At 38.3% G+C, this 25095-nt stretch overlaps 1 protein-coding gene across 9 annotated transcripts in view; it reads right to left on the bottom strand.

Moving 5' to 3' along the window:
- pax3b (paired box 3b) overlaps positions 1–18400 on the bottom strand; it is a 103838-nt gene extending 85438 nt beyond the window's left edge. For 4 of the 9 annotated variants that reach the window (XM_074641273.1, XM_074641270.1, XM_074641272.1 and 1 more), the window contains exons 1-4: positions 17942–18396; positions 15666–15901; positions 15329–15458; positions 14727–14870 (exon numbers count right to left, since the gene is read on the bottom strand). In XM_074641273.1, the coding sequence (XP_074497374.1) occupies positions 14727–14870; positions 15329–15458; positions 15666–15901; positions 17942–18026 (595 nt within the window). In that variant the 5' untranslated portion in view covers positions 18027–18396. Of the gene's footprint in view, positions 1–14726; positions 14871–15328; positions 15459–15665; positions 15902–17941 lie in introns of all 9 variants that reach the window. The other 5 variants (XM_074641277.1, XM_074641274.1, XM_074641276.1 and 2 more) reach the window with 4 other exon arrangements.
- Between the last annotated feature and the right edge of the window lie 6695 nt (positions 18401–25095).

Here is a 25095-nt window from a genome sequence, read left to right as displayed (position 1 = left end):
CATGGAGGAGGGCCGCTAGGAATGCTTTCTCGCTCCCCCCCGACTGGAGCAGCATGCACGTTCCTCAGCATTTCACAGGGATTTGGGCCCTGGGAAAGCTGAGGCGGCCGGGAAAATCCTTAATCACTTTGGAATTACCTATCGGTTATGACTGCTACCGGGGTTTCAAGAACTTTTCAAAAGAAGCGACAGAGTGGCACCTCTGAAGTCTCGGGAGTTTAGTCGTGATACGATCCTGAATCAGATCTTTTACAGTGGACTCATTTGTTTCACTTCGCTTCGTGGGATTGCTTCATCACTTGATGTTTTAGATACAGCCAGATAAGACGATGGGACAAAACGATAACGATGTCTTGGTCGGTGCATAATGACACAAAGAGAGCAAATGCATTGGCTCACAGGTAGAACACAACCAGCATGTTTAACAAAGTAAAGAGAAAACGTCACACTTGCACATTTTCCACTTCCTAATTTGCCCCACAAACTTTTTGCACTTCGGCACGCCACCCTCTTTAAACAAGCACCACCTTCTCCTCCCTCTTCTCTCTCTCGTTCTCCCTCCTCCTCACCCTCTCTTTGTCTCCCTTCTCCCCATCTCTCTCTCTTTTCCACCCATATTTCTCTCTGTGACTCTCGGGCTCTTTGTTGCTCCACAGAGCTGAGGTCTTTGCCGGCGATTTCCACGCTCCATCTGTGGAATCCGTCATGGCTCCCTCGGCCCTTCACAGTGGAGGGCTGTCACCTGCCCCACGGGGGAGCTGAGGGGGGGTGGGGGGCATAAAGAGGCTCCGCAGAGGGCTTGGGGGGGGGGGGGTAGTTGGGTGCACAGCCGGGGGCATTCTACCCCTCCCCCCCAACATACACCCCCTTTCTCCAGAGGGAACTGTAAGAGTACCTGAGGGGGCGAGCAGGGCAGCGGAGAGGGGCAACAGGGGCTGTTGTTGCCGACGTAAATGTCCCCTTGGGGATAGTCTGTCTGGGCATCTGTGTTGGTTTTTGTTGCTGTTGTTGATGGTGGAAGAGTAGTACAATCACGGTTTGTGGTCCCTCTTCAATGCATGGACACTATAAGAGAAAGGAAGTACGTCCCCCATCTTCTCTCTTTATTTACTCTAAGACAATAAAATCCTGTCTGTCTCTTTCGTAGTTTTTCTATTTCTTTTCTGCACTGTCAACGTATCTTCATACAACAGTTCGTATGATATCTTACAAAAAAGTTATTACTCATTTGTTCGTTTTCCTACGAATGTCCAACACCACATGTCAATGTCCGCTCATTACATGCATACAATCTTTCCAAAACAAACTTCCATCTTCACAGGAAACAACTTCCTTAGGTTAGGCAACAAAACTACTTAGTTAGGTTTAGGAAAAGATTGTGGTTTCGGTTAAAATAACACCGGAAGTGGCGTTACTTAAGTATGTAAGTTACATTACAAATAAATCAACGTTGACTTCTGATTTCACACGGGACATGAACACCGGTCTCCTGGGTGAAAGTCCGGTATTACAGTGCATTACTTTTCGTAGGTATAGCTACGACCAGTGTATGAGAACAGCCTGCAGCTGTACTTACTCAAAAGTAAGTAATCAACCATCACGTGTTTGTGCCTTGTTTTCGGAAAACTACAAATTGCATTTATCAGTTTACTGTGAATGGTTAAAAGGTCAAAATAAGATGTAACAAATATTTATAATACAAAGATGTTGGAAAACTAGATCTTAAAAATACTATTCGCATGACAACCGTTTACTGTCTTTTGTTTTGAGAAACTTTGTGTTTTCTCATATTTTTTCAAGAAGATCACTGCACTCCTACACATAAGATACTTTGAAAGTGAACAAAAACTTCACTTTCATGATCTGATCTGCTGCTTTTGGATATGGCTATTTGAAGGAAAAAAATCACAAAACCTGAAAATCAAGAGTCTATATGCATATGCATATATGGCAACGTGTTACAACAACATATAAGCTCACTACTAAAAGTCACTGTGGCTCTCAGGTAGTAAATGCAACTTGTTTAGGTGCTGATCATTTTTCTGAGATTCTTAAATTTTGAAGTCACAAATTATACATTTTTAATATAACTATTTCTGGCAATTGCAACATAAACTCACAGTAACCTGCTGGATTTTTTAAGGACATATCAAAGCTTGGATTTCTGTAAAAACAACAACCTAAAATAAGTTTATTCAACTGCCACACGCATCACACGTGTCTGCTTAAGCGTCACAAACACGCCTAAAATTCTAAAATATAATGTAATGCAAATTAAAGTGGCAGGTGCCGAAGATTCACGGGGTGACACATGGGGTGTAAAAGAGTGTTTTGGTGGCAAACTTGTGCCAAGACGGAAGGCAGCCACCCAATCACCCCTACAGCTCACTACTCCCCACAGCTTGGCTCATAAGCACACACAAAGACTGCAGCACATGACCTTGTAAACCCACGTCCACAGCGCTGGGCTTCCCCGGATTCTACATGCATTTTTAAGGCTACGTTAATCGAGCTTGTCAGCCCTGAGGCGTCTCCACTTCAGCGTCCATTAACAGTATTCGCATGCCTTTTAGAGTGGTCAAGCAAACACACACACAATACATTCCAAAATGACCTTTGTAACGATGAAATATAATGCCAAGTCAGCATCAGGATATATATTACCTCTCTTGCTGAGACAAAGAGGAGGAGAGGGAAGAGAAGAAACCTTTCCCCTGCTCCCCGGATCTTTTCCAACCTTGTAAACCTGTGGTTTCAGAGTGCCCTGTTTGCCGTCATCGCCTCGCTATCCCTAAGATCTGATCACATCGATTTGGCACCGTCAAATAGCCTTGGCCAATCAAATTATCCACTCTAACCGTCATATCGCTGCCTGCCTGTATACATATGCTATATCTTAAAATGCTGTATTTATGGCCCCTGTAAACACTCCACTTCTCTCTGTATACTTTTGCTCCACCTCAGTTTAGAGGAGCGGGGGGTTGCAGACATGGCACTGGCTCTTGTCAGTTCATCGAAATATGAGAAAATATGAGCCTTAAAAGGGTGAAATTATCTGAGCAGGAGAAAGGCCTGGAAACGCAACCTCGGCAAGATCGCCCGGGAGCCGAGGAGCATTAAGCCGCAAAATAAGAGAGGAGCAGTTGGAAGGGGGTGGGTGGGTGGAAGGGGTTAGAGGAGAAAAGAAAACTGTTTAATTTAACCAAACTGAAGCCCTGAGAGGCACACAGTGCACGGGACTCCAAGCCAAAACAACCTCCCCGGAGCCAAGAAAGCCCAAAATGGATCCCACCGTGCAACGCCATCCCAGGGAAGAGAAAAACAAGGAGGAGAGGAAGGAGGAGAATGGAGGATTTAGCTGAAACAGACTGTTGGAAAGACTTCGGCATTGCTGTTTTTGTAGGGGGGGTCGGATAGGGACACAAAGGCTTAAATATGTCCACTGCGACATGAGACACATTGAGTACGTATGCAAGTGTGTGTGAGAGACAGATAGAGAGGGAGTGAAAAGGGGATGTGTCAAACTTGGATTTTGGGGACTTGGGGGAATTGACTGACCATATGTGGACTATTTACACCCCTCTTCGGACATCCCAGTAACTCTTCTGGGGCTTTGGTTAATAGCGAGGGTAAATTGAGCCTGTGACACGTTGCCCCCCTTCTTCTCCACCTACCCCTCTCAAAAAAAAAACACAAAACAAAAGGCAGAGGAGACAAACGCAGCATTTATTTGGGCGGGCCGACCACGCTGCTCCTATTCAGGAGCCGGGGGACTAAGTGACTGGCCGACTGCATTAAACAGTATATAGAAGTCAAGACAGGCAGATGCTGGGCCGGATAATGGCTTTGCTGACAGCTTATGGACCCATCTGTGACTCTTTCTGGTGGGTTAAGAAAAAGATGGTGTGTGTAGATTTCTGTGAGTGGGAGGGGGGGTTGGAGGGCGAACTCACTTGACTTGCTAAGGAGGAGTTTCAACCTTCACAGCTGCCCTGTAAATGAGAGTGTGTACGTGTGTTGTGGGTTTTGTAGCATGGGATTGTGATTACACCAAAAAAAATGATGTGAGCAAACTGTCGTCAGTCACAGCCTTGTTATGCAACAAAAAAATGAGGTTTGAAGGAGTCTGAAGCTGTCGACAAAGAATTATGGGAGTTGTTAAGGATGTAGGGGGGATCAGGAAATGGTTACCTGTCATTTGTAGCTAAATGTGTTTCTAACCCTGCTTCCTGTGTAGCGCTGGGGGAGAGCGACCCTCCGCAGCCCTGTGACCCCTGCAGTGTCTTTTAACTCACAACTCCAGTCAGTGGGGCACTTGTTGAAATCCAACAAGGTGAGCTGTCATTCTCAATTTTCTTAGTTGACAAGGAGGATGTTTGACGGTTTCATCTCTCTACTGTCAAGCTGCCCCTGCTGACTACAGCAGCTATTCATCTTCCACATGAATTCATGTGGATTTTCAAGAAAATGTAAGGTTATCATCAACAACCAACGTATCCTCATACAACGGATTGTATGATATCTTTTCATACGAATGTCCAGCAACACGTTTCAATTTCTGCTCGTTACATGCATACAGTCTTTTCAAAATAAACTTCCGTCCTCACAGGAAACAACTTCCTTAGGTTTATGCAAGAAAGCTACTTAGATAGGTTTAGGGAAAGTTCGTGGTTTGGCTTAAAATAACTCCTGAAGTGGCGTTACATAACTACATAACTTACGTGGCAAATAAATCAACGTTGACTTCTGGTTTCACATGGGACACAAACGCCAGTCTCCGGGGCAAAAGCCTGGTATTTTTTTATCCACCCCGATCTCCTTCCTACGCGGCGTTTGCCACTCTTTATATTTCCTGGTTCACAATTATGTGGCATTACACACAAATTAATTTTGTGGGATATACACGTATTACAGTGCATTACTTTTCGTAGGTATAGCTACAGTGTATGAGACCAGCCAGCAACAACACAAAAGCAGTCCATACAACTGTAGTTGTATGTCAAGTACTGTATGTTCCCCTTAAACAAAGTAAAGAATTGTAAAATAAGGAATCTGATGCAAAAAAGTGCAAGATGCAAGTATAATAAGATCCAGTGAGCCATTTAGAACAGCAGTAATGTACTGTATAATGCTGCATTCATGTTACATGAGTGAGGGTAGATCCGAGTTTCCTACTTTTTACCTCAACGTTCAGATGGTAAATATTACTAAGGAACTCCTGGTTTGGCAGAGAATCCCTATTTAAACACGGAAATACCTGTAATCAAGTTCTACAGAGCGGTACATTCATTCAAAAAGCCTGAACAAAATTGATTATTTTCATCGCACACTGCATTTTGTAGCTTACACGCTGTAAAGCTCCAACACCAGTACGACTAAGCGTGAAACACAAAAAACACAATTCTGCGTCTGCTTGGTGCCTTCAAGTTTGAGAGTGTGCAAAAGTTATTCCCCACATGGCACGACTACAGCATAAACACACATTTTAAGTCTCTTTTCCGACGCGACACAAAAGCTTCTGGGCTAATTAGTTAACAAAGCTCTGAATGAAAGTCAAGCTTCATCAGTCAGGTGATTGACAGCTGCCTGTCCCCCCATCAGCAGCATCGATGCTGCATTTACTGGCCTCTGGCTGGCCTCTGCAAACTTTGACACTCAACCCATAACCCCCCGATACACACACGTTAAAAACAACCCAGACAGATGCATGAGAGGAAAACGCACATTCTTCCTTACTTTCTCAGAAACACGCACAAACACACTCATGCACATTAAAAAACAACCTCTCTCCCCCCTTTCCCCCCAGCTGTTGTGCCTATAGTGCATACTTGCAGCAGATAAAGAGGGGCCTTATTCTAAGGCGAGCCATTCTACTTGACCTTCGCTAGGCCTTTTCACTCTTTCACTCCCTTCAAACCGTCTTTGGGGCTCGCTCACTCTCAGCTCAATGTGGCTAGTCCATCACGGGTGAAGGCTGGGGCGCTACAGCGGGTCTTGAAGGGGGAATACCCCAAATACCCCTTCCCCCCCTTGACACACATGCACATTCACACACACGCACAAGCCCCCTCCCTCTCAGAAATCACCCCGACTTCAAAGTTGGTGTGCATTCATTAATTGCCCTTTGAATTGATATCAGAGGGTCACAATAAGAGTGTGAAAGGAAAAAGAGGCTTTAATGAAGCATAGAGCAGCCATTCATTTGCAGATAACTATGTTTTCATGCTTGAATAGTCATCATGCATGGGCTTATTAGAAAAAACCCACGAGAGAGGGAGGAGAGCAGGATGAGGAGAGAGGGACGGAGAGACGGAGAGAGCCCCGGGGTAGAGGAGAGTGATTTGGTGCTCGCCACTTGGCCCTCGTGCCCCCCTTTGCCCTCGTGCCCAGGGACTCACTGAGTGACACATTCATTCTTTCAACGGACAGACAGAGCCCTCTTCACCAGACACTTGGCTCAGGCCAGTAATAGCCAATAGCTATTATAAGACCCAATCGAGAGCTTATTGGTTCTGTCTTTGTTAGATTTGATGAGACAGAAACAGCAACTGGCAACTTTTTAGGGCTAAAACTACAGAATATTTTCATTGTTAATTAATTCGCTGGTTATTTTTCTCGACTATTCGATCAACCGTTTGGTGTAGAAAATGGTAGAAAATTTAAAAAGAAATGCAGATTTAAATTTTATAAAGTCCAAAGTGTCGTCATCTGTCTTGTTTTGTCCGATCACCAGTCCAAAACCCAAATATATTACAGATAAAAGCACCAAATCCTCACAATGGAGAAGCAGAATTTTGAGAAAGACCTTTAAGAAGCTGGAATCAGAGAATTATCCGTATTATTATTATTGATCAATCGTTGCAACTCTAAATCCATTACCAAAATAGTTGCCTATTATCATCATCATGTTGAATATTCTATATAGTTAAAACAGTGTGTTCTTGTATGATTGCTAACTTTGCTGACTCATTTTGTATATCAGAGCACTGCTTGAAAAGCCACTGTAAGTGAGACAACAAGGCAAAACAGTTATGACTATTCATTTAGTAGACTATGCAAAAACATATAATTATGAGCAACTGGAAATATATGAAAGAAGTTAGTTGCAAATATTCTCATTTTCAATGAACACTTTATAGTCTAAGTACTTAAACGTTCTTCAGATAACAACTGCAAACAGCTGGAGTACAAAAGCTGATAGAAAAGTCAGTGCAAACACCATCATAAACACACTAAACACACTGCTCCGTCTGTGCCCTCAGCCCATTATCTGCCTCAACCTCTGCTCCCTCGCTCCGACCTATCACTCCTCTTCCCTCCGTTCTCTCTTTCCTCTCCTCCTCCTCTCTTCTGCCCTGGCACTGATCCAGCGGTTTGCCCACATATTACATTTTGCAGCACGCCATCCTTCACCCCGAGTGGCAGAGAAGCCCAAGTTCTTCATTCACTCGCATTATTTACACAAACAAAGTCTTACTCCGTTTCTGTGACAAAGCCAGCTAAATCTTTATGGCTCTTTCATGTATTGTCTGCTCACGGTTCCCTTTTGTCCCCCGGCCATTGGCCTGGGCCCTGGATACAATGAGCCCGGGGGAATGGAGGCAGATTGAAGGAATGCGCCTCAATAAACCTAATTATGACATGATGACTGCGCTCACCATGGTAGGGGTTTTTCAAAGATCCTGGGCTTATTCAATTAGCCCTTTCCAGGATCCCCTTTCACCAAATAAAGTTATCCCTTTGACTGTTTGCATTGCAGAGTGGAATGTGTATGTGTGTGTACGCAAGTGGTTGTGTGTGCGCACACACGGCCAGCCTAAATGGAAATGTATCGGCCCTCAACAAGGCTCCTCTGTATTATCTGGCTAATTTCACCTAACTAAGTACGGACTCTAAAAGATACACTGTGAAAATGTGGAGCAGGAGGAGGGAGGAGGCGGGGACACCGTGACTGTTTTAATCATTAACTTTGTCTCCAGGGTTAATTACTATGATGCTGGGAGTTTGGTACAGCTCAGCAACAGGCCTGGAGGGCCAGAGGTACTGCCAGATATATAAATATTTAATACAACATGGAGCGAGGGAGGAATTTATTTCTGGTTTTAACTTTACTTTGGGAATTTGCAAGAAAATGTGGTTTAAATTTGTATTCATTTGTCAAAAGATAGGCCTTTAGATTACAATTTAATTATTACCATTCAATGTTTATTATTTGGCCAACAGGCTGTGTATAGTAGAGTTTAAAATAACTCTTTGTGACCTTTTAACTGTGAATATTTTTGCTCTAAAGCCATAAAGAAAGTCAGAAAAGTAGCCAACTTGTATTTGAAAAACAGTGCTAAAAGTTTTGGCTTGCATATTATATTAATCATCAGATCAAAATTTCATTAAGTCCAAAGTGTTGTCATATGTCTTGTTTTGTCCGATCACCAGTCTAAAACCCAAATAAATTAGAGATAAAAGCACCAAATCCTCACAATGGAGAAGCTGAAACCAGAAAAGTTTGGCCATTTTTGCAAAGAAAAAAAAGAAAAAAGAGACCTAAACGATAAATCCATTTAGGATTGCAACAAACGATTATTTTCTCGATTAATCGATTAGTTGTTTGGTCTATAAAATGTCCAAAAATGGTGACACATGTGGATCAGTGTTTCCCAAAGCCCAAGATGACATCTTCAAATTTCTTGTTTTGTCCACAACTCAAAGTATGGTAGTTTGGTGTTATTTCCTTAGCTGATAATATATATTAATTTAAGATATCTTCTATTGAAAAATTACAACAAATAAGTGTTGCTCCAAAGCAGAGAGCTTCACAAGTATAAAGATAGAAGGTGGTGGCCAAAGTAGCAAATCAAAAATATTTAAATTAGAATTAATCAGGTGTAGTTTCTGCAATCAACATTTTGAAATCGCAACTGAAGTTGATATATCCTCCTGGGAACCGAGTTAAAAAAAAGTGTCTTGCAATTACTTTTTTTTTTTTGATTTCCTTCCTAATTAGGGTTAAAAGAAAATCTTAACAATTTAGGCTTGTTAAACTTTATTTTTATTGTCCACTGTATAGTGGACTACAAGACTTTCAGTGTGAAAAGACTGAAAAAAAATGAACAGATTATGGCTGTAGAGTGATATTAAACCAAGAATACATTCAAATTGATTAAAAAAGAACGCATGCCATATCACTGGAAAGCCAGGATGTCCTCTTTACAATAATACACCAGGGGTTGATAGAGTAGGTCAAAAGAGTAAGAGGATATGCATGTGGACAAAATGTCCACTACAGAGGACACATGTCAATGGGCTGGGTCTCAGGAGGATAAGATGTGCCATTTTACATGTTGATAAAGGCATCCACACATATTTGAGAGGAAGAATAAAACAGACAAGTTAGTAAGACACAGTTTAGGTCGCCAATACAAGCTATAATTTAGATTTATTGCTGGATCTTTATATAAAAAAAAGCTGCATACTTTTTGTGGAGTTTATATATTTTTTTCAGTAAACTTTGAATAACTTTCTGTTGCATTTGTAATGTCAGAGCTTTAGAACAGAAAAAGGCAACATTGTCCCATTCTGCACCTTTTGATGAATCCTAATTGTTGTGTTTGTCATAATATTCAGACTGTAATTGGCTCAACAAAGTTTCTAATTAAGTTTTAAATTAACAGCAATTGTTTACAGTGTAGTTTCTGCAATCATGTTGAAATTGCAACTAAGTATATTTAGAATCAAACCACAAAAAGGTTAATAAAGAACTTAATTAATATGAAACTTTGTGGAGCTGGACTGGGTTTCCTCGGTGCGCTCCGGAGGATGGAGATCAGATATGAGACTTGCTGCGCGCCGCAGGCTGAGAGAGAGAACCAGAGAGACGGAGTAGGAAACAGAGGGAGAGGGGCGGTGTTGCTCTCCAGATGAAAGTGAGATGAAATAAAAGAGTCGATTTAATCTGCTTGAAGAGATTTGGAGAGCAAGTGGAGGAGGGGGGTGAGTTTTGGGAGTTGTGGACGGGTGGCCGGGGCCCCCATTGTGGAGCTGCGCTCCGGGCCAGACCGGGGCTCTCCGGGGAGAACATTGGTCCCCATTCACCAAAACCACTCTTTAATACACTCCCTCCGTCATTAAATGTGACATAGCACAATATCGACATCATTTAGAAGACATTATTAATGTTCGCGAGGGCATGGCCCTGGATTCATCAAAGAATCAATAATAGATCATGAGTTACAGGCTGTATTATTAGACATCACCCTTCAAGGCAGAAGAGGGCCACTTGGTTTTTGGTGGCCAATTACAGTCTGAATATTATGACAAACACAACAATTAGGATTCATCAAAAGCTGCAGAATCGGATACAATGTTGCCTTTTTCTGTTTTAAAGCTCTGACATTACAAATGCAACAGAAAGTAATTCAAAGTTTACTGGAAAAAAAACAAATAAACTCCACAAAAAGTATGCAACTTTTTGTATATAAAGATCCTGCAATACATCTAAGTTATAGCTTGTATTGGCGACCTAAACTGTTGTCTTACTAACTTGTCTGTTTTTTGTTTTGGTGGTCAATTACAGTCTGAATATTATGACAAACACAACAATTAGGATTCATCAAAAGTTGCAGAATCGGACAATGTTGCTTTTTTCTGTTATAAAGCTCTGACATTACAAATGCAACAGAACGTTATTCAAAGCTTACTGGAAAAAAAAAATAATAAACTCCACAAAAAGTATGCAACTTTTTAATATAAAGATCCTGCAATAAAATCTATTGTTTTGTCCACAACTCAGTAGTTTTGTGTTATTTCATTTGCTGATAATATATATTAACACAAGATATTTTGTATTTATTATTATTATTATTATTATTATTTATTCACTTTTTAATATAAAGATCCTGCAATAAATCTAAATTATAGCTTGTATTGGCGACCTATAAACTGTGTCTTACTAACTTGTCTGTTTGTCTCTTCCACTGGGTGCCTTTATCAACATCTCAAATGGCACATCTTATATCAACTTCAATGCTTATTCGTGTGCGCGCACGTGTCTATCTGCTTGTGCGCAGGTTTTGGGTGCGAGCACGCATCCTTGGCTCAAAACGTGAGTGGATTTCAGAGGCCTCAATTGTCATCGTGAATGGCAGTGGGCTTCTTTAGCCGACCCCAATAGGAAACATTTTGTAGGTGAAAACGGCCATTTTCCCCTCGCTGAACGCTCCCTGAATAATTCATCCTTCATTGCGGCTTCACAGTGTGTTTTGTCGGGGCTTTTCTCTGCTGAAGCTTTTTTTCCTCTGACTGAATTATAAACAGGTTGCCTTCTTCTTCTTCTTCTTCTTCTTCTTCTTTAAGCAGTGGCCAAAGCTGTTTCCAAGCTGGCCTTTTGTCCGCGCGCAGCCCAAGCGTGAGCCCCAAATAGACTCTCGCGCTTTTGTCTCCCAAGTTCATCCTCGAGCGTCCCGTTGTGCGCGCGAGGCGTGTCTTTGTGAGGACTTGGAAACCGTTGAACAAATGTTTGATCAACTCATCTGGGGGACATTTTGTCTCTTCAGAGACCTAGAGTCCTTTATCTCTCCTCCCATGTTTCACTGATGCACGGACGGAGAAGGTGCTGCAGGGAAATGGAGGATGCATGTGGACATGCTGCTGCATGTGGACATTTGGACATTTTACGCATGACGTCCACATGCAGCATGTCCACATGGACTGGCTGCATGTGGACGTCATGCGTAAAATGTTTTAAAAAGTGATGGAAACTGTTTGAACAAGTCATTTTGGATGGCCGTTTAGTCTCTGGTGCTCGAGGTAGACGGTGACAGATTAAAGGTCCCATATTGTAAAAAGTTAGATTTTCAGGTCTATAATAATATAAAAACCTGAAAAAAAATACTAATAACCTGCATCTTCAACTAGTCAAAACAGGCGTAACAATTTAAAGTGCCACACATTGTTGTTGGTCCTGGCTGTTTTGAATCAGTTTGTTTTATGAATACACTTTTTAAAGGTAGCCTAACTTACTTAATGGTGTGTTTTTTAACCATTAAACGCGCTATGGAGCAATATTTAGCTTTAATGCTTACTCTTTAGCCAATCAACATTAATCAGAAACCGATGGCAACAATTATAGACTGTTATTAAAGGTCCCATATTGTAAAAAGTGAGATTTTCAGGTCTTTTATATTATAAAACAGGTTTAAGTGATATAAAAATACTGTGAAAGTATCGAAGCGCTCAATACAGAAATTGTGCGTTTGAAACAAGCCGTTATGGGCTTTCTGTCCATTTGTGATGTCACAAATATACAATATTTAGACCATTATACGGTTTTAAACGTAAACATTCTAAATGTGTCCCAGTTTATTCCTGGTTGCAGTGTATGTAAATAACATCAGCTGACAGGAAGTAAACATGGACCCAAACTGTTGCCAGGCAATTCAATTCCGTTGAAATGCACTAAAACAGAGCGTTTCAGACAAAGGGTAAATACAGGTATATTCAGGCAGACAGTATGAGGAAAATAAACGTTTTTTTAACATTAAAGCATGTAAACATGTTCTAGTAGAAACACAAAATACAAGTATGAACCTGAAAATGAGCACGATATGGGACCTTTAAGTGACTAAATTATTACACGTTAAAATAGGCCTATGAAATATTTAGTCGGCATTTATAAACTTTACGCAGCTCTAAGTTACACTGAGGGGGAATTATCACAACTATTATCACCTCCAGTGTTTTCCACAGGAATAACCCTGCCACATTTCAAATTGCACTGCCACACACTAAAAAGTAGCCTATAATTAACTTTTCCAAAGTGAAAAGAAAAATATCTTTAATTGATTTCATCCCTTTAAGGATGATGAGCACATTATTGGTACAGTTTGGTTTCTACAAAGGACACAAACTCACCAGCAAGACGAGGAGAAGATGGATCCATTATGGAGGTTAGTAATTTGGGAAGTGCCAAATTAAAGCGTGACGAATTTCCACTCTAATGACGTAGGCAAAAAGTAAAGTAATGACACTGAAAATAGGCTAAATAGACCTAAAAGAGCAAACCGCTCTCAAATCTCCAATTAGTCTGTGGAACTGCAATGATGGAAATATGTTTTATTTCTTGGCTTGCAACACATATATCCAACCACTTTATACAGTTCTTTAAAAGAGTCTTTGTTAGCAGAAGGGGGATTTTTTCTTAAAAAATAATAAACTTTTTGATTCCACTTGTTTCGAAATATCCCCTTTAAAAACTTAATTTATCTTTTAAATCCACTAGAAAAGGAACTAAAACTTTAAATTGCATTGAAAAAAAAGTTATCTAAGTCATCTGATTTCACTTTTTAAATAAAAATGTGTTTTTTGTTTTGTGAGCTTGTGCAGGTGCTCACTTTTTACAGTGGACACTGTCTTCTGAAACACTAATAAAAATTGATTTGTTGCATAAAATAATAGCCAAACTATAAACACACAGCCTGCCAAACAATGGGCCAAGAGAAAAGTGTTTCCATAATTTGTTAAAGGCATTAAATATAGTGGATGGATTTATAATGTTGGACGGCTTCTCTCTTTGTAAATCTTTTTTCTTTTTTTTTTTTTAAATATGTGCATCCCATGCAGACTTTACTGTAACATGGCTATTCTGCGTTTAAAGCACTGCTGAACACACACACCAGAACTGCACACTCTGAGCCGTCACCTGCTGTTTGATTTACTGGATATGGCCTCATGGGAAAAGCATTAGAGAGATATGGTCGATAAAGAATTCCTAACAAAAGGAGGACACACACTCTCCACCCCCAATCCAACAACTTTACAGCATGCTAAAACTCCACGGAGAGGCCAGTTACACGACTAAATAAAACCTTTCTCCTTTAAAGCTGCTAAGAAGCAATCATCAGGTTGGAGGTGCTGAAGTGTTTCCTTGAATAGGTTTCCCTGCAAAATGGGACATGTATTCCTCTATAATTTAATACAGCTGGATAAATAGTCTCTTAAAGGTCCCATATCATGCTCATTTTCAGGTTCATACTTGTATTTTGTGTTTCTACTAGAACATGTTTACATGCTGTAATGTTAAAAAAAAAACTTTATTTTCCTCATACTGTCAGCCTGAATATGCCTGTATTCACCCTCTGACTGAAACGCTCTGTTTTAGTGCATTTTGACGGAATTGCAACAGAATTGCGTTGCTAGGCAACAGCTTGGGTCCATGTTTACTTCCTGTCAGCTGATGACATTCACATACACTGCAACCAGGAATAAACTGGGACACATTTCGAATGTTTATGTTTAAAATTGTGTCAAGGGTCTAAATATTGTATATTCGTGACGTCACGAATGGGCAGAAATCCTTGCAGCTTGTTTCAAATGCAGAGTTTCTGAATACGGGCTGTGTGTATTTCCATGTGGATTGAGTGTTTCGTTATTTCACAGTATTTATATAGGACTTAAGCCTGCTTTATAATAAAAAAAACATGAAAATCTCACTTTTTCATAATATGGGACCTTTAAGTTTTCACTTTCTTATAATATTTCCCAAAGCACATCCCAAACAGACAGCTTAGCAATTATATAAATACAAATTATAACAAGCTTCCTCACATATGGACTCAGTAAGATGGTATCTGATCAAACATGCGCTCTAACGTGTGTGTCACTGATATGAAGCTATAAAGTTAACAGCCAACTATTCTCTCCCACAATATAATAAGAGTATATAGTTTACTCACATCTGTCTCCTAAGATGCCCTCGATGCTGTGTTTGGCCCTCCGGTCGTTCTCCTCCAACTCTTTCCTCTCGATTTCCTCTTCATCCTCCTCTTCATCGCCTTTGCCTCCGAACTTACTCCGCATGGTGCGACTGATGGAGCTCACTGACAAAAAGTTCGTTCAAAAAAGTAGAAATTACAAACAGAGAAATATGGTATAAGTAATAATAATAATAAACAATGACACTCACAACTTAAAATAAGTGACACTACATTAAAATATGACAAAATATATAGGCCATTGATCTGAAACAAACAAATAAATAAATAAATCATAAAGTTGTCTCTAAAAAACAAAACTCTGAAAGAAACGGTAGATTTGTTAAAGGGGAAACGTTTTTTTTCTTTACTTATTTTTTTATTATTATTATTTAAAAAAAAAAAAAACATTTAAAATAAGCTATATGATAACCTGTTGTGGAAGAAGTTAAAATGTATAGAATATAAAGAAATAAGAAAATATAGAATGTAAAAGTACACGTCAAAAAAATTAAATATAATGATAATAATAATAATGATAATAATAAAATATAATTAATTAATTCATGTCTGCCCTTTTTTACCTGAAGGAACGTTGTTGCGGTCACATATCCCATCCTTCAGTAATTTATCCCGAATCTCCCAGCTAAACATACCCGGGTTTTCCCGCTTGTATTCTTCTATTCTCTTGTCTACGTCCGGCGTTGTTCCCTGCTTCAAAAGGTCAGAAAAGTCGCAGTGTTTATTCACTTTGTTGTGGCCCTTAGGGCACAATGCATACAATACCTTTATAACACAGAAATTCAATAAAAATGAAAAAAAGTTCATATTTTTGTTAAGAATTCAACAATCAACATGAATGTATATAATAAAAAAACAACATGTATATAATATATGATGTGCTTTCTCTGGTCCATATACCTTGGGTTTGCTGCCACCGATGGCCCCTGGTCTGATGGAGCCCGTCTCCTGGTACCGGCACAGGATTTTGGACACGCAGCCGTGAGAGACCCGGAGCTGTCTGGAGATGACGCACGGCCTGATGCCGTGGTGGGCCATCTCCACGATCTTATGTCGGATGTGGTTGGGCAAAGGTCTGCCGTTTATGAAAACTCCTCCGAGCTGGTTCACACGGCCTTGACCCAGCGGAGTAGACACTACATTCAACCAAAACATGATAAGAGTCACCAAAGTGATCCAGTCAGTGCATGCAAGTTTTAATTGATCCCAAATGTAACTCAATACACCAATAACAAGATATTATAGAAAGAAGCAGCACTTGCATTTAACTGCTCCAAAAACAATACATATCTTTACTCAATAACTTATAAAAGTACGTTTATCCCACTAAAACACTTGCATTATTCATAAAAATGCAAAATATAATATTAATAGCCCAATTATGTCAAATAGCCTGCAAACAAGTTCGCAAAAAGTTGCTAAAATTACACCAACAATTGCGAAGAAAAAAAACAGTAAAATAAGCTATAAGGTGGGGGATAAAAATAATGCATAGTCAAGTAAGATGTAGTCCAGTGCTGTAAAACTTTTAGGACCTATAACTGTACAAAGTGTGTGTGTGTTTTTAAGATGAGGTTTGGTACATTTAATCAAAATATGAGAGTCACCAAAGTGATCCAGTCAGTGCGTAATGTTATAGAGAACTTTTAATTGATCCCAAATGTAACTCAATACACCAATAACAAGATATTATAGAAAGAAGCAGCCGTTTTATTTAACTGCTCCAAAAACAATAACTATTTTTGCGCAATAACTCATATACAGCTATAAAAGTACGCATATCCCATTAAAACACTTGCATTATTTAAGAAAATACATAATATAATATTAATAGCCCAATTATGTCAAATAGTTTGCAAACAAGTTTGCTAAAAGTTGCTAAAATTACAACAATTGTGAGGAAAAAAACAGTACAATAAGCTACCAAGATGGGGGATAAAAATAATGAATAGTCAAATAAGATGTAGTCTAGTGCTATACAACTTTTAGGACCTAAAACTGTACAAAGTTTGTGTTTTTAAACTGATTAAATACTAATTTTTAACAGTCTCTTCTGCACTATATTCGCTTTTTCTTAATAGTCGTGTATCATAGCTGTTAGCCTGCACTATATTCAGTTTTAACAGTTTTCTTCCTCTCCTTGTATTTTTATATCTGGTATATTTTTCTGTATTTTGTACTTTGTACTACTAACTTTTTTACTGCCTTGTTACTAACATGTTTTGCACTATGGAACTGTGATGCTGGAAACTTGAATTTCCCTCGGTATCAATAAAGTTACTATTTATCTATCTATGCTGTGCCCGGATCAATATTACTGCTGCATTAATGTATATGTTGCATTTTACTGCTGTAGATGTTTTTAATTCATACATATTGTTGGGTAGTGTAATCTACAGCAATGCATCATATTCTACCACGTATCTCTGAAAAGTCTACTTTTCATGGTGTCAGATAAACAGCCCTGTTTTCAGCTTTGTGATGATGCATTTTTTCAGCTGATCCAAGAGGCTTTTTAAATACTTCATTTAGGTTAACAAATAGGGGTATTTTCTCAACTCATAAAGGAACACGTATATCTGGTTTATTTTTCTGTACTTTGTACTTTGCACTACTAACTTTTTTACTGCCTTTTTACTAACATGTTTGCACTATGGAACTGTGATGCTGGAAATTTTAATTTCCCTCGGTATCAATAAAGTTATTATCTATCTATCTATAACCTGCAAACAAGTTTGTTTAAAGTTGCTAAAATTACACAAAAAATTGTGAGGTAAAAAAACAGTAAAATAAGCTACCAAGATGGGGATAAAGAAATAATGAATATCAAGTAAGATGTAGTCCAGTGCTATAACACTTTTAGGACCTATAACTGTACAAAGTTTGTGTTTTTAAGCTGAGGTTTGGTACAAGACTGGATTAAATTGCACTACTAACTTTTTTACTGCCTTTTTACTAACATGTTTTGCACTATGGAACTGTGATACTGGAAACTTCAATTTCCCTCGGGATCAATAAAGTTACTATCTATCTATCTATCTATCTATCTATCTATCTAAATGGCTACATAAAAGTAGCCTAAAAGTGACTTTTGACTAACTAGTAACAATATCTTCCATCAACATCCAGCTGGCTGTATACCCTTCTCCTTTTGGCAATGTGATGTTTTACGTTACCTTCCAGTGGGAATCCACTGCGGGGGTAGTTCTGAGCCAGATGGGGTCGCATCATCCTGGGTATTGACCCAGCCAACGCAGTCATACCTCCAACACCCCAGTGAGTACCGTGGATAACCTCCTCCTAACGGGGAGGCTGCAGCTGCTGCTCCAACACCGACTTTTGCAGCAGGATTTCGCCTGTGAGGAAGCTTCCTGGACGGTTTTTAGCCTCGGTTAGCTGCAGTGCGTCCCGGGACAGCCACAAACAAGCCTCTGGAGGAGTCAAATGACACAAAAAAATGAAGAAAATTGTATTTTGGGGTGTTAAAAATAGTTAGTTTCTCGGTCTTCTTGGTTTTATTCGCCAGTATTCGGGTTGTTGTAAGTGTAGGCGGTGTAAGCATGGAAAATATTGTTGTTGTTGTTTGTTGACACCGGTTCAAAGTGAGAGGAGACAGTCAAAAGTAGTGGAGCTCTTCTGTCTCCCAGTCTGCGCTCTCGGCTGTGATTGGTCGAAAGGATACACCCGGAACGCAATGGGGGCGCTGTGATTGGCTGAGGCTGAAAACTTTCATCCAATCAGAGAGGCTGTCACAGAACAGACAGGGGCGTCAATTCACAACACCAAAAGCTACAGCAGAGTCACTGTATGTACTATAATAACCTCCGAAATGTCTCTAAATCTGCTTTTATGTTGAGTGAACTACTGGGAGGAAAGAGGAGCAACACATGATGTCTGACGAGGTATAATTATTTGGTTAATGTGGTTAATTATTAGCAGTGGTGGAACAAGTATTCACATCTTTTTCTGAGGTACAACAAGTACTAATACCACACAGTGAACATACTCCACTACAAGTAAAAGTCCTGCATGCAAAACTTATGTAAATCTATGTAAGGATTGTCAGCAAAATGTAAGAAGTATGAAAAGTGAAAGTATTCATTTTGCAGTAAAATGTTCCCTGTCAGTGTTTTACTGTTTATTATATGATGTTTCTGGATCAATATTACTGCTGCATTAATGTGTATGTTGCATTTTATTGCTGTAGATGTTTTAATTCATATATTATTTTGTCGATTAGTCGTTTTTTATGTTTTTTTCATGCTGAATTACTTATTTGTAAGAAACGTATGAGCATATCTCTGGTAAACACAAGATTTAAAGTGGTGCTTTTGTGTGATTCCTTGTGGAGAAACTCAGTTTTACAGATCAACTAATCAATTAGTCGACTAAAACTATTTATTTGGTCGAGGACAGCCCTAATATATATATATATATATATATATATATATATATATATATATATATATATATACTGTTGGGTAGTGTAATCTACAGCAATGCGTCATATTCTACCATGTCTCTCTAAAAAGTCAACTTTTCATGGTGTCAGAAAAACAGCCCTGTTTTCAGCTTTGTGGCTGTGCATTTTTCCAGCTGATCCAAGAGACTTTTTAAATAGTTTATTTAGCTTAAGAAGTAGGAGATTTTTCTCAACCCATAAAAGAAGACTTCATTCATCCTTCAGTTTTATCAGTAAAGTAACTAAAGCTGTCAGACAAATGAAGTAAAAACTACAATATTTGCCTCTGATATACAGTATAGGGGAGTAGAAGTATAAAGTTGCATGAATGAAAATACCTCTAATTTTTACTCAAGTCCAGTATTTGAGTAATGAATTATTTGTAATTAGTTACATTTCACCACTGATTATTAGTAAGCCACCAAACCATTTTTGACAGACCTACAAACTGGTCCTGATGTGAGTTTTACTGTTGATGAATCACCTTTCCCCTAAAAATACAAATAAAATACGAATAATAAAGGATTAATATTAATAAAGGATAAATAGGATTAATACACTGGCAAGTTTACTAGAGACTGTTGCAGAAACCCAACAGTGTAATGTAATCCAATACAACAGACAATAAATACATTTTCTATTCAACACCTTCATCCACCAGCACTAAGCATAGCCTCAAAATAATATAAAAAACAAACAAACATAAGAGTCTCATTCCTAAAAAAACCCCTGAACATTTAGAATAATATAATTATTGCTGCCTGGGCTGCTGTATTGCATTAGGATTATTTTGTTGCATTTTATTTTACTTCATTGACGCAACTCCATCTATGAATCTATATATTGTGACTTGACTCTAAAACTTCCAGCCACGTTTTCTCGAACAAATTCAATACTTTATCAATTTATTTCACATCATTGTACATACCGTTATGCACACAGTCCAACAGGATCTCAAAAGTATTTATAAAACCAAAACCGGACCTGGTTTGGCTTATTCAGCTGTAGCATAATGAGGTAAAAACCCAAACATGTGACTTTTGCTTTTGCAGATCTTTACCTATAATTGGTAATGAAAACAAATCCCTGAGATTCCTCATATCTGTTGATAATCTTGTCACAAATCTGTGCGTAAAATCATGTGCAAACTGTCTACTACTCTACTTGCATGCCATCGCACACGACCCCTAATTTGTTTCCACCCCATGGCCTCATATATGACACAAATGGTGCTAAAGTGTGTGCACCTCGAGGAATTTATTGTGGGTGTTTTCAGACTGAGCACCATGCAGCCAGCCGAGGACAGACTGAAGGGGGACGTGCAGCGCCACAGCTGGAGACGACGCCAGGGCGGCTGTAAAGACAGTCTAGCTCTGTGACACTATAGAGGAGAGGGTGGATTTTCATCCCTAAATGTCTCATAATCAATACTGTCCACAATGGAGGAGCGAGGAGTTGTTTCTGTTAAAGTTCATGGACCCTCTCTCTCTCTTTTAGGTGCTGAGGGTCAAAGCATCCTTTAGTAATCAATCACTGGAGCAGAGGTTCTGCTCCTGAGCTCTGAAATCACACAAAAGCTCGTTTTACTTCACCGTCCATCCACAGAAGAAAGGAGACTCCGTCCTTACTTTTTTATCAACGAAGTGCACCGATGCAAGAACAGAAGATTTTTGGATTAATTCAAATGTAATCAATATATTTATTGATTTCAGACACACGGCAGAGCAGCAGCTGGGCCAGCCTCACGTCGAACAGGTGGAGGTTTACGGAAGATAGGTAGATAGATAGGTATGTAGGTAGGTAGATAGAAAGATAGGTAGATAGATGTATTTAATTGATCCCAAATTGGGAAATCCATGCGTTATTATCCAGACAAACAGGAACTGTGAATACACAGTAAATATACCAACACTAGAGATAAATATGTATTGTCCTTTATTTAACCAGGTTAGTCCCATTGAGATCAAAGATCTCTTTTACAAGGGAGACCTGGCCAATATAGCAGCAAGACAGTTATAGTGAAAGTAACAGACAACATATAAATTAACAACATTATAAAACTTGCTCATACAAAACACTTGCACACAGATAACCTGGACTGCAGCGATTTCACCAGAGCTTTAAACTCATTCAAGGTAACTAAGTTTTGAAGTTGAAGATCAGATTATTCCAAGCTGTAAGTGCTGAAAACATATAAGCTTTCTTTCTGAATTCAGTCCGTACTTTGGGAACAACAAATTTCAAAATGTCTATAGAACGAAGATTATGACATATCTATAGTAAACACATAACGAATATATTAGAATACACTATACATATACCAGACTACTACAATTAACTTAAAACATATAAACACCCATTACACTAGACATAGAATAACAATGATATACATTAGCAAAGTGTGCAAGTTAAATGTTTTTGTTTTAAAATATAAATTAAATGAGATAGTAAACCGATGAGCAAATTCCACAAGTGCAAGATTATTACAGGAGCAAAACAGAGTGGAGTGAGACAGAAACTTTAAAGGCAATCAAGTATCCAATAAAGCAAATTGACAAATATATATTTATGATCAAATAGCCTAAAAAAATATTCCGTGGAAGAGAGAGAGAAGTTGGAAAAAATGTTTTCTGCCTCTGTTCAACGCCTGCAAGGAAAGCCCTGCAACCTTTGAGTGACTCATGCAAACTAAAGCTGAAAAGCCTCCCAGCACCTGATCAGTCCTTTCATGTCTCACCTATACGGAGCAATAACAGGGGTCCGACTGGGGGAGTCTGTGTCATTCACCTTAATTTACGCAGAGAAGAGGTATCCCACTGGATAAGTAGGTTTCAATTAACATTCGCCTCTTTTTAAGTTGCAACGCACTTCAGATGTTGACTTTGCTGTCAGAAACGTGGCTGAACAATGGGTGGACCGCTGGGTTTAAAATAAGCAGGAATAACAGGGGGGTCTTTCACCTGCTAAGGAGGATGTCATTATCTCCAGGCAGAAGATTATTATCATGAATGAATCCTGCGAGTTGTCATAACATGCATGGCTTCAAGGAAAGAGAGGGGAAATGTGAGTTTGTTTTCAGATTTTACATTTGTAATAAAAACAGATAAGCTGCTAATTATCATGAAAAGAGTTCAATCATGGGTTACTGCAGGCAAATAAACAAATAGACCACTGTTGAGTTAACACGTGGACTTCAAATGTTCTCAGTATCAGAATAAAGAACTATTATATGAGTAATATAATAGTAATGTTTGTTTTGTGACTTATTCCTAGGGAAACCATCAGTCTTTTCGCGGACGAACGTGACGATTTGGGAGTGTCAGTGATCTTATTGAAATTGGATATTACAGCCAAGAGAAAGAAAAAACAGAGAGGGCAAATGGAAAACAGAGAGAGGCATGATGCATACCTCGGCCTCTTTCTTTAAAGGCGACACTGAATCTCCGTGTCCAATCCATTACCGGGGGATGAAATTCAAAGTCAGAAATCTGGCTTGATGAGAAATAAATTAGTTGCATCACATGCTCTGCGTGGAGGCCATTCACTGACACACATTTGTCAAATCAATTAGTTTCCATTGCACCATATTACGATAATAATTCATACAGAGACAAAGGGGATAAAATAGCCATATTTATTTCTGAATTACGAGTCCGCAGAGGAGAGTGATCTATGCTTTATTGTATTTTTTAACACTAATAATTAAGATGATCTAATAGACCAGTGAGTATGTAGTGACGTAATTGTGCTTAATATTTTGTGCTTATTTTACATTTTTTATCTGCAATGGTAAAATCTAACAATTTGTATTTATTATATATATATACATATTTATTTATCATATATATATACATATTTATTTATTATATATATTTAAGCAGAATATTTAAATACTTCTTCCACGTAAGTTAGATAGATAATAATAACACAAATAATAATTATATATATATAATCATTATTTTTATTTTTATTTATCTAACTTATAAGTTAATATAGTTAATATCTAGGTTTGAAAGAATTATTTAAATATTTTTGCTTAAGTAACACAATGAAAAATTACTCCATTACAGTCCTGAATCGAAATTTTACTGAAGTAAAAGTACTAACATAAGAATTAGGAGCAAATGTAAGTATCAAAAGTAAAAGTATGCATTATGTAAAACAGCCTCATTCAAAGAGTTGTTTTATCATATATAGCTATTATTGGAATATGATATATTAGAATATTATACAGATTTATTAACTTAGGTAGAGCTATAGTTGAGCAACTTTATACACTGTGACTTTGGACAGTTTATTCTATAATAATGCATAGTTTATAAACTGATCTATGTCTTGATGGGGAAAGTAGTAACTACAGCAGTTAAATAAATATAGTGGAGTAAAAGTAAGTTACTGTTTATGAATTCTTTATGGGCCGGAAGAGTCGATAGCATTTCCATTCAATGTTGTTTCCTCTGTAGATCAGTGTGGACTAAAAATCTTGTAAACAAGCTTAGTAATTGATTTCAATCCAAACCTGATTTCTACTTAGTTTAAGAGGGTATGATTTAAATTTAGTTTCATATTTATTCTCATTAAGATCTTCCTCGTCAGTGTTTTGGTTAATTTTGTAAAAAAAAAAAAAAGAAAAAAAAAGTTTAATGAAACTTTAAATTAAGAGGTAAAAATTAAACACTAAAGTTGGTTTACATTTAGTACTACTTTGTCATTTGCAAGTGCCTTCATCATTTCAAGTGTTAAGTGTATAAAGTTATGTTGTCAAGTCAATGTTATTTTATGGAGTAAAACATAAAATGTAAATAGCCTACTCAAGTAAAGTACAAGTAGGCTACCTCAAAACTGTAGTACGACTACTGTACTTAAGTACGCCTACTGTACTTAAGTAGGCAGTAGGTAGTACTTACATACAGTAGGTAGTACTTACATACCACCACTGTTTATAGGTTAATATTGTTTATACTTCTTACAATACTAAATTTATTTATTATAGTTAGAACTATGATTTACTGTCTCCTGATACCCTTTAAATGCAGTTTGGTTGAGTGTTTCATGGTGTAACCTAGTAATAATTTAAATGTTTTACTCAAAACTGAATAAGCAGAAAAATGTCATCGTTGTAGCTTATATGTACTGTAGGCATATAAGACAATAGAATACAAAACAAAGAAAAACATCAGTTAGTAGTCTATACTAAGAGTAGTATTAGTGCCTATATAGACATATTTTTGTTCAGTTACGTAGCCTACTGTAGTGTTATAAATCCCCTGTGGGCAAGAACAGTGGGTGGAAATGACATAGTTAAAAGTGGGTAGGTAGGTAAATAGAGAGATATACTTTATTGATCCCAAATGGTGAAATTCTTGTTATTATCCAGGCAACAGGAACAGTAAATACACATAAAATGTAAATAGCCTACTCAAGAAAAGTACATGTAGGCTACCTCAAAACTGTAGGCCTACTTAGGTAGGTATAGGGTACAGTAGAGTATAGTAACATACCACAACGGTTTGTATTCTTATGGGTTAATCTACATTCAGTTTTTTTGAGTGTTTCATAGTGTAGCCTAGTAATAGTTTAAATGTTTTACTCAAAGAAGCAGTAAAATGTCACCTTTGTATATGACAATGGAGTATAAAACAAGGAAAAACACAAGTTAGTAGCCTGTATTAATACTAAGCATTTGGGCGTAGTATAGGCCTATGCTTTTGTTCTGCTAAGCCTACTGTAAATCCTCGCTGTTGACTGACTACGTCACGCTACGTAGCACGAGAATAGTGAGTGGAAATGTTTAGTTAAAAAGGTCAAAAACAGCTACAAGCTTATTACAGAGCTAAATGTCCAATGAGAGGCATTGAAATCCATTAG

The sequence above is a fragment of the Sebastes fasciatus genome, chromosome 7, assembly GCF_043250625.1.
Source record: "Sebastes fasciatus isolate fSebFas1 chromosome 7, fSebFas1.pri, whole genome shotgun sequence".
NCBI classification, from domain to species: domain Eukaryota; kingdom Metazoa; phylum Chordata; class Actinopteri; order Perciformes; family Sebastidae; genus Sebastes; species Sebastes fasciatus.
Note: the sequence above shows the minus strand (reverse complement) of the source record. Positions and strands in the feature narration are given on the sequence as shown.